General features: G+C 38.5%; 2 protein-coding genes across 2 annotated transcripts in view; one reads left to right on the top strand and one right to left on the bottom strand.

Annotated features, from left to right (window-relative positions):
* Nucleotides 1–9,966, bottom strand: part of LOC144662797 (uncharacterized) — a 208,514-nt gene that overhangs the window by 69,225 nt on the left and 129,323 nt on the right. The window lies entirely within an intron of this gene.
* Nucleotides 5,802–9,966, top strand: part of LOC144662799 (uncharacterized) — a 37,991-nt gene continuing 33,826 nt past the window's right edge. The window contains exons 1-2 of the mRNA XM_078523734.1: nucleotides 5,802–5,971; nucleotides 7,432–7,788. Of these exons, the coding sequence (XP_078379860.1) occupies nucleotides 5,881–5,971; nucleotides 7,432–7,788 (448 nt within the window). The 5' untranslated portion in view covers nucleotides 5,802–5,880. The remainder of the gene's footprint in view (nucleotides 5,972–7,431; nucleotides 7,789–9,966) is intronic.

The following is a 9,966-nucleotide window of genomic DNA, read 5'->3' as shown; positions in this document are numbered from 1 at the left end:
CTAATTTTTGGTACATCAGAAGTTATATTTATTTTTTTTAAATCAACAGAAACACCTTCGCAAAGGGTAGAATGATCGATGAAATCTATAAACAGGTCGAGCTTTCGAGGGTCCTTGCACAGCGAATTTAATTTTTATTGTAACAGAAATAGGAGGTACGTGTACGTGTACGTGCAGTATCAGACTTTCAGCATTCCTGGATCTTCGTGTCTTTCCCCTAAAAGGAAAAAGGCGCTACACGGGTAATTCTAGTTGGTCACCCATCCATGTATTAACCTCGCCCGACAGGACTTAATTTTAGCCAGGTCGGATGGAGCCTGCGCTTTCATTGGGTATTATAGAAAAACAACTCAGAATAACTTTACTATAGTCTTTATTAATCGGTAATTTTTTACTACTTGTCTTGCGGCAACGAATTTGAACTTGTGTCTATTTCGCTCAACACGTTTTTCCTCGTTCAAACCACAATGGAAGCGCTTGCTCAATTCAAGCAGGCCAAAGTTAAGGCTTGCCGGGCGGGGTTAACACTTGGATGGTCGCCCGACTCAAAATACCCCGTGTTGTAAGCTTTTCTTTTTCTTTATTTTTTTTTTAGGAGGTATGCAATCAATGAAATTTAACCCTCGGACGTACAAGCTAACTCACACCCCCACCATCGTACAAGGGGGGGGGGGGGGGGGTGGATGGAACCCCTCCCCGGAGTTTTCGTTATATTAAGGCGTAGCGAAATTATTTTGAACTGAGAGGAAAGCCCTTAGCTTACTCTACAAGATGACATAATTTTAATTGGCTGTGACGTCATATGACGTCACGTGACGTCATTAGAGCCGCCATCTTGGATTCGCCATCTTGGATTTCAACGTTTTCTTAGAAAGTCAGAAAATAATGGAAATTGATGCAAAATCAAGCCAGAATGCTTACGGAATGTAAAAATAAACACATCTTGCACTTCTGTTTTAAAAAACTGGAAAAAATTAAGAAAAATGGTAAAAATGACGATTTTTGGCAAGACCTGCTTGTATTTATGACGTTGCCATGGCAACGTCAAACACCATGGACACATGGTTGACATATCAAAATTTCCGCAAAGGATGAATGAACAGCTACTGAAAGTTTCAGCATTGTTGAGTAAATCGTTTTTTCAAAATTTGGAAAAAACCTTATGGGTGGGGGGGTGGCATCCACCCCCCCCCCCCCCTTGTACGTCCGAGGGTTAAGAGTCGACACGGCAAGGAAAGCTACAAAATACAACAGAACTGCACAGATACCAACAGTTGTACATTATAATAAGCCAATGAATGCGAATAAAAATAAATGGAAAAAGAATTTCTACATGAGATCGCGAAGCAGCGATCGGAGTTGTTGACATATACCTTTGCACTCGAACGGAAAGACATGAAGTTTGGCTAACTCAAGCGACACGGAAGGCCCCGGAGATTAAACGTTAATAATCAAGGAGTAAAACCTCCTATTATGAAGCGGATTTGAGAAAAATGTTTTGGTGAAAAGGTGGATGTTTTTGATGGACTTCGCTTGACCCGAAAGCAAAATGGCGGTCCCACCTATTGTCCCGTTCAAGAGTTATAAATAATAACCAAATTACAGGATTACGGGCGCAAAAAAAAAAACCAGAAACAGATCATACACACAGAAAGTTAAGGCATCAAACCTAATTACTGGGAAATTATTAGCGAACAATAGCGATATAAGCACTAAAGATAAGCCTTTTTTGACCTCTGTTGCGGCGTACTCACGATTTAATCCCGCTCATCTGACCAAACTGAGGGAATCGCTTACTCGTTGCCATGCGGACATCACACTGGCAGTGATGAGTCAGTCAAAAATTAACAACTGGAAACAATAGAGCCACCTCCCCTCCCCCCCCCGATTATATTATTTTTTCCATATGTTTTCTGTTTTCTTGGCCCTCACCTTTACTGGGCAAACCTATGTATCAAGAAATAATCATGAATTTTGATGTTTCAATATAATCAGCGATGGACGTTCGTCCATAACCATATTTGTCTAATTTGTTGTGTTCAATTTTTGCCCAGCAATCAGAGCTCAGTGTGGGGAGGGGGGGGGGGGTGCTTTTCCTGGGGCAGGCATAGAAGGCATAAAATGGTCTTTAAAATCTATATCACGTTCTTGCGAAAAGCCACATTCTTGAATACGTGACCAAAAATATTTCCGATCATAACAACAGCACTGCCAGGAACTGAACCTTCTTCATGGTAGACATAATCAATGGATGATTCGCTTGCAGGAGGGTCTGGATGGGAGGTGGGGGGTTGCTGCAAATGTCATTTGTCAGTTAAAATTTTGGCCATTTGTCAGTTATCAGTTAATTGACTATTAATAGTTAACCATTTAACTTAATTATTTCTTTCTGACCCAAAATTTAGCTCAAAAGGCACATATAATGTAAATTATGTCATTAATTCGGAAATTGATTAAGTAATAACTTATTTTTTTCTAAATTTTGATGTTAAAATCATTGCAAGTGGCCTTCTATGTTTTAAAGACTTTTTATTAACTAACGATACTACTGAAATGTGACGATAAAAACAGACGTTTCGGTCAATGACCTTCATCAGTTGCAGTGCCATATATATATTTATTACATCCATTTTGAAATCACTGGTGATCCTTGCAATCTGATTGGCTCTCAGCAGTGCGATTTATTCACGAATCGCACTATTTTTTGCTCTAAATTGCATCTTTTTTTCAGCCAATGAGAAAGGAACAGTAAAACAAAACAACCAATCAGATTTAAAGGAATGCATAAGTAACTAATCAAATTGCAGGACAATTTTATGAGAAAGAAAGCCATTGTCTATTGTTTAGTGAATTTTTAACTTTTGTTTCCAAAATCTTGCTTTCAAAAATGGATGAATGTAATTACTTTCAGTTTCTGAATGACAATAATGAGTTCTTTCAGGCCTAAGACCTACATTTGAGGAAGTTTCTAACTTTCAGCGTCATTTTGACAAATATTTTAGCGATTTACTTTACCTTTTGCACAAGATCCGTGTGATCCCAAGTCCATCACAATATAAGCAAACGAAAACCACACAACAAATACAGAGCCAACACAAGAAGTATAGGTTTTTTCATGCAGGTTTCCTTTAGCTTTAAGCGATGGAATACAACAGCTCAAGTATGTCGCTGTAAATAAAAATACGCCAAAATACGTCAAAACGATGATTGAAGAAGCTGGTATCAGTTCCGCCATCTTGAAAATCTCGCCACTAAAACAATGGCACCGGAGGAACAACTTGACAAGATCACTTCTAACCTGAGGTAAAAAAAAAGGACGGAGATTATTACGAGCCGGAAGCCCGGAATCCCTTTAACTCATGCAGAGTGCTATAAAACGGCATTTGAAGGAGAAAACCCATCCACTGACCTGATCGAGACCTGAGCATCGTGCGATCGAGATCTAGAGAGTTTCACAACTCACAAGAAATCCTCAACACGATTAGGTTGCACCATTTTTCTCCAAAGACAACGAGAAGTCTCAACCACAACCACAGAAGAAACGGTGGGGTTACATCATTGAGTCAGAAGACGAGGATTGAACGTTGAAGTACATAAAAGTGTTTTTGTTCAAGCTTGAGAACTGCGCGAGTTTCCTTCACTGAAAGGTGTTTTTCCTTCGTTACGCTCGACTGAGTTTTTTGACACATGACGTCTCTGTCTTTCTGTTTTAAAATGAGATGTAAAGCGTTTCCGGTTCCGCTTCCTTACCAATCGGCTACTGGATCAATAAAATATTGGTACTGACTAAAATCTTAATTGTGCGATTTCAAAATGGATGTAATAAAGTGGAAATTGAACTTCGTGTCGTGCAATTTTGGTCTGAAATCATACTTGTGATTTCAAATCAAACTCGCGCTACGCGCTCGTTTGATTTTGAAATCACGCGTATGATTTCAGACCAAATTGCACTCCACTCAGTTCAATTACCATTATATAATCATATATATATATCGTCACTTAACAAAATAACTTGATTGTGATTATGTGTATTCTGAGAGCGTTGCCGTTCCAAGTAGTCTTTCTTGGGAGGAAGGGGTAAGGATGGCGCGGTGGTAAGAGCGCTCGTCTCCCACCAATTAATGTGACCCGCGTTTTATTTTCGGACCCGGCGTCATGTGTCCGGTTTTTTTTAGCCTCCACAAAAGATCAACTCTTCCAATTTCCAATTCGATCAGGAATACTGGCTTCTAGCTTTAAACACTGGGTAATTTACTATCATTATGCCTCCGGGAATAAATTCAAATTATTAACAAACATTACACTCTAGCGTCGTGCTGCTAAGACTGGCCAAGATTCAGTATAAAAACGTACATTTCTGACGTAAGCTTAACGAAAAGAGTCGAACAATGTTATTTACACGTAGTTTGTAGAATATTAAGAAGAATAAGGTCCTTTGTCAGTTGTCAGTAAAACCCACTATAAATGTCAGTTGTCAGTACGCACTTTGCGTGAAGTAATATATACAAACGCCTCGAGTAAAAATCATACGATATTTTTCGCTGTGAAAAATGTCGTACGACCACAAGGCTGATACCATCTACATCTACACTTGGTTTTATAATCAGATTTTGGACAACTCTCAACAAGGAAAGTAGGTAATGGTGATTCATTCGTTCATTCAGCTACGGGCTGCTGCTTAGCTGCATAAAATCACTAAAACATGGTCAGGAAGTGATTGTTGTGTCAAGGATACTAAATAAAACTTACAGAATTCTTTGTAGTTAAGCTGAGTTAAGAATGCTCTGGTGAGCAATTTTTGCCTGTCGTCTACGCGACGCCGATGTTTATTTTTTCATTCAACTTTGTAGTATGTCAGTACTCATGTAATAAACAAATTACTTTATGATAAGTTCGCATGTACAACTTTTATTTAATTGTGATGAAGGATAACAAACTCGCTCGCTGTGTTCGCTCGTTTGTTCTGTTATTCTTCTCAACTCGTGAATAAAAATCGTACGCGCTCACTTACCATAAAGTAATCTTAATATATAATTGAATAGCGACTTTTTCCGCTCCTTATACTGTAAAGCATTGCCCTCAAGGGAAATGTCTGAGTCACAGAGACATATATCTAAAATAGAAATCTATGTATCCGTTTTCATGCTTTATTGCCATAGACATAAGTAAAGAACAAAACTCGAAAGCAATACTAAACCGAACATTTAAATAAAAAATAGCCTGCATTGTGTGTATCTAAAATAGAAATATTTCCTATTGTAATATACCTATTTAAAACAACGCTTTATGGATGAATGCAAACGTATCCGTTTTAATGCCTTATCGCCTTGGAAATTACTGAAAATAGACGAAAGTAATATTAAAGCGAACATTTACATAAACATTGACCTGCATTTTGCGCCAACAAAAAATGCACGGATCTTTATCTGCGGACTTTATCTGTTCCCTTCGAAAACTGTCCGCTCTAGGAAATATGCGATCTTCAACGAAGAGAGAATGTTAAACATGAAAGCAATTGTGTTGGCGTTCAAAAATATTGCTTATCTGTTAAATATTTAGCACAATATTGATATACAGTGCCAAACTACTATCAAAAACAACTTAAATTTCATATCAACAAACAAACTGAACGTAATATTCCTGAGCACTCATCGCTGAGGCTGACTCGTCCCTAGTCGTCTCTTACGACAAACTTATCATCTCGCGCCAAGAAAAGTCCTGGGACGATTCAGTTGCTTATGCGTGACTTGAGTGACCCAAGCTACTGAAGTGTGACTCTATCCAAACAAAGAAAGTATTGGTTGAGTACTTTTCGACCTGCATTATAAAAGCAGCGGCAGAACTTGTTCCTCGAGTGGACCTGACAACAACATTTAGGCAATGAGTTTTTTTCACAAACTGATGATGGGGGAAAACTTCCTTTCGTTATGCTACTTCTTACATGTAATCGTGTTGATACTTCCGCATTCAGGTACGTTTAAGAGATTTCAGTCTCGTTCTGAGTGGGAAAGTTATTTTACAATTTTAGATAAGAGTAACAGTAGCGTCCTTTAAGTTTAAAATCATGAGCAAGGCCTTCAAGATAATTACAAAATAAACAGAGGCAACATTGTAGGGATTTATAGCAAGATAGGGCAACACTGACGCCTCAGTAAGGAGTTTGACTAAGATTGAATAATTTACGACAGTTGCCTCAGTGTTTATCGAGCACAAAGACCTATACGACGGACGTTCACATTAGACTTCTTAGATCAAGTAACAAACTCAAAACGGAACGATAAGTGGAGGAAATGGACGTTCAGTTGTGAAAATATGAATGACAGACATGATTGCGTGATATTACGACTGCTGTACGGTTACAGGAAATAACCTCAGCCATACTTGTTATGCATCAAGATTTAGCATTTAATTTCATTACGAAAGTCGACACCATAGGGATCGCAGGCTTACAGCGTGACTAATTGATGGTAAGATATAAGAATTTGTATGGACCTTAATGTATACCTAGAATACACAGCGAATAGTTGAGCCGAATTTCCATTAGTTTTACTTTTGGTTCACCTTCACTTTAATACTGAAATAAAGAACTTTGCTACCAGGGTGGTAGTATATTCGACATGCAACTTGAAACTCGTTGACATTAGACTCGTTCACATTATTTATTTTGACTGAAAAAACAATGAGCCTATAGTTATATTCTTTTAAGCGCATGCCATCAAAACAATTCAAAGCCATCAAGATAGAAGATAGGCAGCTGAACAGCCAATGAAAAATGCCTATGGAATTGCATGTTTCTTCCTTGGCTCGAAGAAGGCAGTTAATTTTGTAAGAGTTGTAATGTGGTCATTGCCATTAACAGGCAACGTATCGAACACATAGACTACGGGGCCGGCAAGGAGGGGAAGAAGCCTTTGCTTTGTTAAGTAGCAGAAGCAGCATGTTTTACATGTTAAAAAACAAGGATTTTGTATCCAAGGAGCAGTGAGAAAATACTATTTGGTCTTAAACCATTTAGACCAGGCTGCCCATGACTAGTTGAACCAGCCAAAAAACGAGCCTAAGCGGGAAGTACTAAGAAAGTCGTTTGGCCAGTAGAAACCGCGGAATTTGTTTGTTGTTGATGTCCCATTGCTCGTAACCAGTATTTTAATACCTTAAAAGGTCGATTTCGGGCATCCTCGTCGTCAATTTGATATCATAATAATATAGTTTATTATATTATTCAATGTTGTTCTATCCATTGTATAATTGCAAGTCGCCATTGAAACTGTTAATGGCAACGATGACTACTATGATCTTGCCTCGTCTATGCCAAAATGTCTTGTGATTGGACTGCTCTGAAGCCGTCCTACCGACATCTACCCTCGCGTATATAGAAAATGAGATACGAAATAATGGTTTCATGTTGCCTTTCTACCCGGCCCTTTCTAGAAGGAGTTATAAAGTTTACCTTGGAGCCTTCTGATCCAAGTTATGCTAGGAAGGGAAGCAATGCCAGACTTGTGTGGGACTACAATGTGGATGATAAACAAAAGGAGCTACTGGGCATTGGTTTTTATGTGCTAGTCTCTAATCGTCCGTTTCTTGGGATGCTAGTACAATTTAAAAATGGTACTGTTGCAGAACATTCACAATTACCTGCTGCTTACAAAGGAAGAGTACGGATGACAGGAAATGCTTCTCTTATAATTGAGAATGTATCTGCTCAAGACAACACCAGATTTATGTGCAGGCTATTTGCCGAGCTTGGTGCAGACCACGAGAGCGTAGTTCAACTGATTGTAACAGGTACATATTGTACAATATACATAAATGAAAATGGGTTTTCAACCAGGAAAAACTATCGTCCTATCACAAAATTGAAAGAATAACTGCTGTACGTTTTTGTTGTGTTTCTTGGCCTAAACAGGATAACAAAAGTACAGTTGTTGGTTGTTTAATTAAAATCTTTACATCTATGTTGTTGTTTAATTTACATTTTTACAACTAAAGATAAAATATGTCGTTAGAAATACTTAATAAATCAATCAGAAAAAACCCTTGATTTTCTTACTTAAACCCTTGAGTTCCCATTGTAACCTAGGTTGTCCACGAGAGATCTCCATCTTCCCCTGTCCCTGTCCATTTCCACTTGGTTCCAGTTCAGTCCAGCTTGTTGTACTTCAGCCTCCCTTGATATTGTTCATTTTGTTTTCGGTTTTCCTTGGTTCCTTTATCTCTGAGGTGCCTTCGAAAATCATGCCTGGTCACACAGCTGGCAGTGGGCTTTCTCAGCATATGACCTAGCCAGTGCCATTTCCGTTTTCTGACTTACAGGTGGAAATTTGTTCTTCTTCGGACTTCCATATATAGACATCTTTCAGAGATTTCTCACTTTTTCCTGCTATGGAATTCGGAGAATATGCCGAAGACAATGATTGACGAATCTTATTGTTGGCAGCTTTGGTCGCCAGCTAGGTCTCACAGGCATGCAGAAGAACAATCTTCACATTAGCATTGATGATTCTAGGCTTGGTCTTCACTAAGAATGCACGTGATCTCCAAATTGGCCTTATGATATGGAATGCAGTTATGGTCTTCCTCATTCTTGCTTTCATGTCCACCTTCACTAGAGACAATGCTGAAGGGTAGATGACTGTTTGATGTCTTGGATTTCTTCTTCTTTAATAGTGAAGCCAAACCAGGCGTTTTTCTGGTTTAATCTCAAGCTCTTCGTCTTTTGTATGTTATTCTTTAACTTAATTATTGCAGACATCTATTTTTTCTTTTGAGCTTCTGCATATTATCACAGTGCTGTTGGAACAGTACGTAGTGTTAGGTCATGTGCGAAATCAATGTGCTCGAGGTGCTTCGACAATAACCAATGAATAGGATTCGTCTACCTTGACATTTTTTCCCTTCAGGATCTAGTTCATGGCTAACAGAAATAACAAAGGGGCATCCATCCGTAGGCATCCCTGTTGTACTTAAAACAGTACTGTGAACGGGTCTGTTAGCTGTACAAGCTACTCTGAAATTCGAGAGTAAAAAATGATGATGATGATGATGATGATGATCAATGTATTACCATGGGTGACGTGGCATGTTTTTGGCTCGAAGGCCAGTCTGATCATTCCGATGACCTTCTCCGGTATTCATTAGTGCTCACCCTGGAGCAGCTTTTATATGGTCATTCTATCAATACTGTCCAATGCTTTTTTCGAAGTCGATAAAAGCTACATACATTGAAGTGTTCCACTCGAGGGACTGCTCAAGTATCATCCGGAACTTAAACACCCAGCGAACCTATAAACACCTTATTCTTACTAATTTTCGCGTGTACTTAGAAGAAAAATTAGAGGAAAAGTGTTTAAATTTCGCGATTTTGTCAGTGTTTTATGTATCAGTCTTCAAAGACCTTAGAAACCACTGGAAATACACAAAGGTCTGCCTACAAACGGAAACTTTAGTGGCTGTACTCTACAGGTTTTAAACTAATTTAAAAGCTCGAAACAGTAATCAGAGGAAGGATACTAGTCAAAACCAAGACGGAAAGATATTTTTAAAGGTAGATAGTTGCAGTTCCAAACATTTAAAATTTTTGTTTTAATATAAAATATGGTATTAATTTTCGCGTGTTTAAATTTCGCGCAGTTTTTTTCGCGCGTACTAAGTTTCGCGATCAGATTTTGAAATCGCGAAAATCGCGAAAAAAGTACTCGCGAAAATTAGTAATTAGTAAGAATAAGGTAGGCCCCTTCTAGCACGTTGTTGTTTTCCATTTAAAAAGTTGTGTCCGAGTTACGGGCGTGAACAGAAGCGCTCCGCAAATTGCGCTTTTCAGATGCGAACCATTTCATTCATGTCGAATTAACAGCCTCAAATACACTATATATGCTATCAATTATGCTTTCCACACAAGGTACAGCACTAATGAAAATTCAAAATTCGTTTGCACCACGCACGAACACTGTTACGAAATGGAAG

The sequence above is a fragment of the Oculina patagonica genome, chromosome 8 (assembly GCF_052425735.1).
Source record: "Oculina patagonica isolate OP01 chromosome 8, crgOcupat, whole genome shotgun sequence".
NCBI lineage: Eukaryota > Metazoa > Cnidaria > Anthozoa > Scleractinia > Oculinidae > Oculina > Oculina patagonica.
Note: the sequence above shows the minus strand (reverse complement) of the source record. Positions and strands in the feature narration are given on the sequence as shown.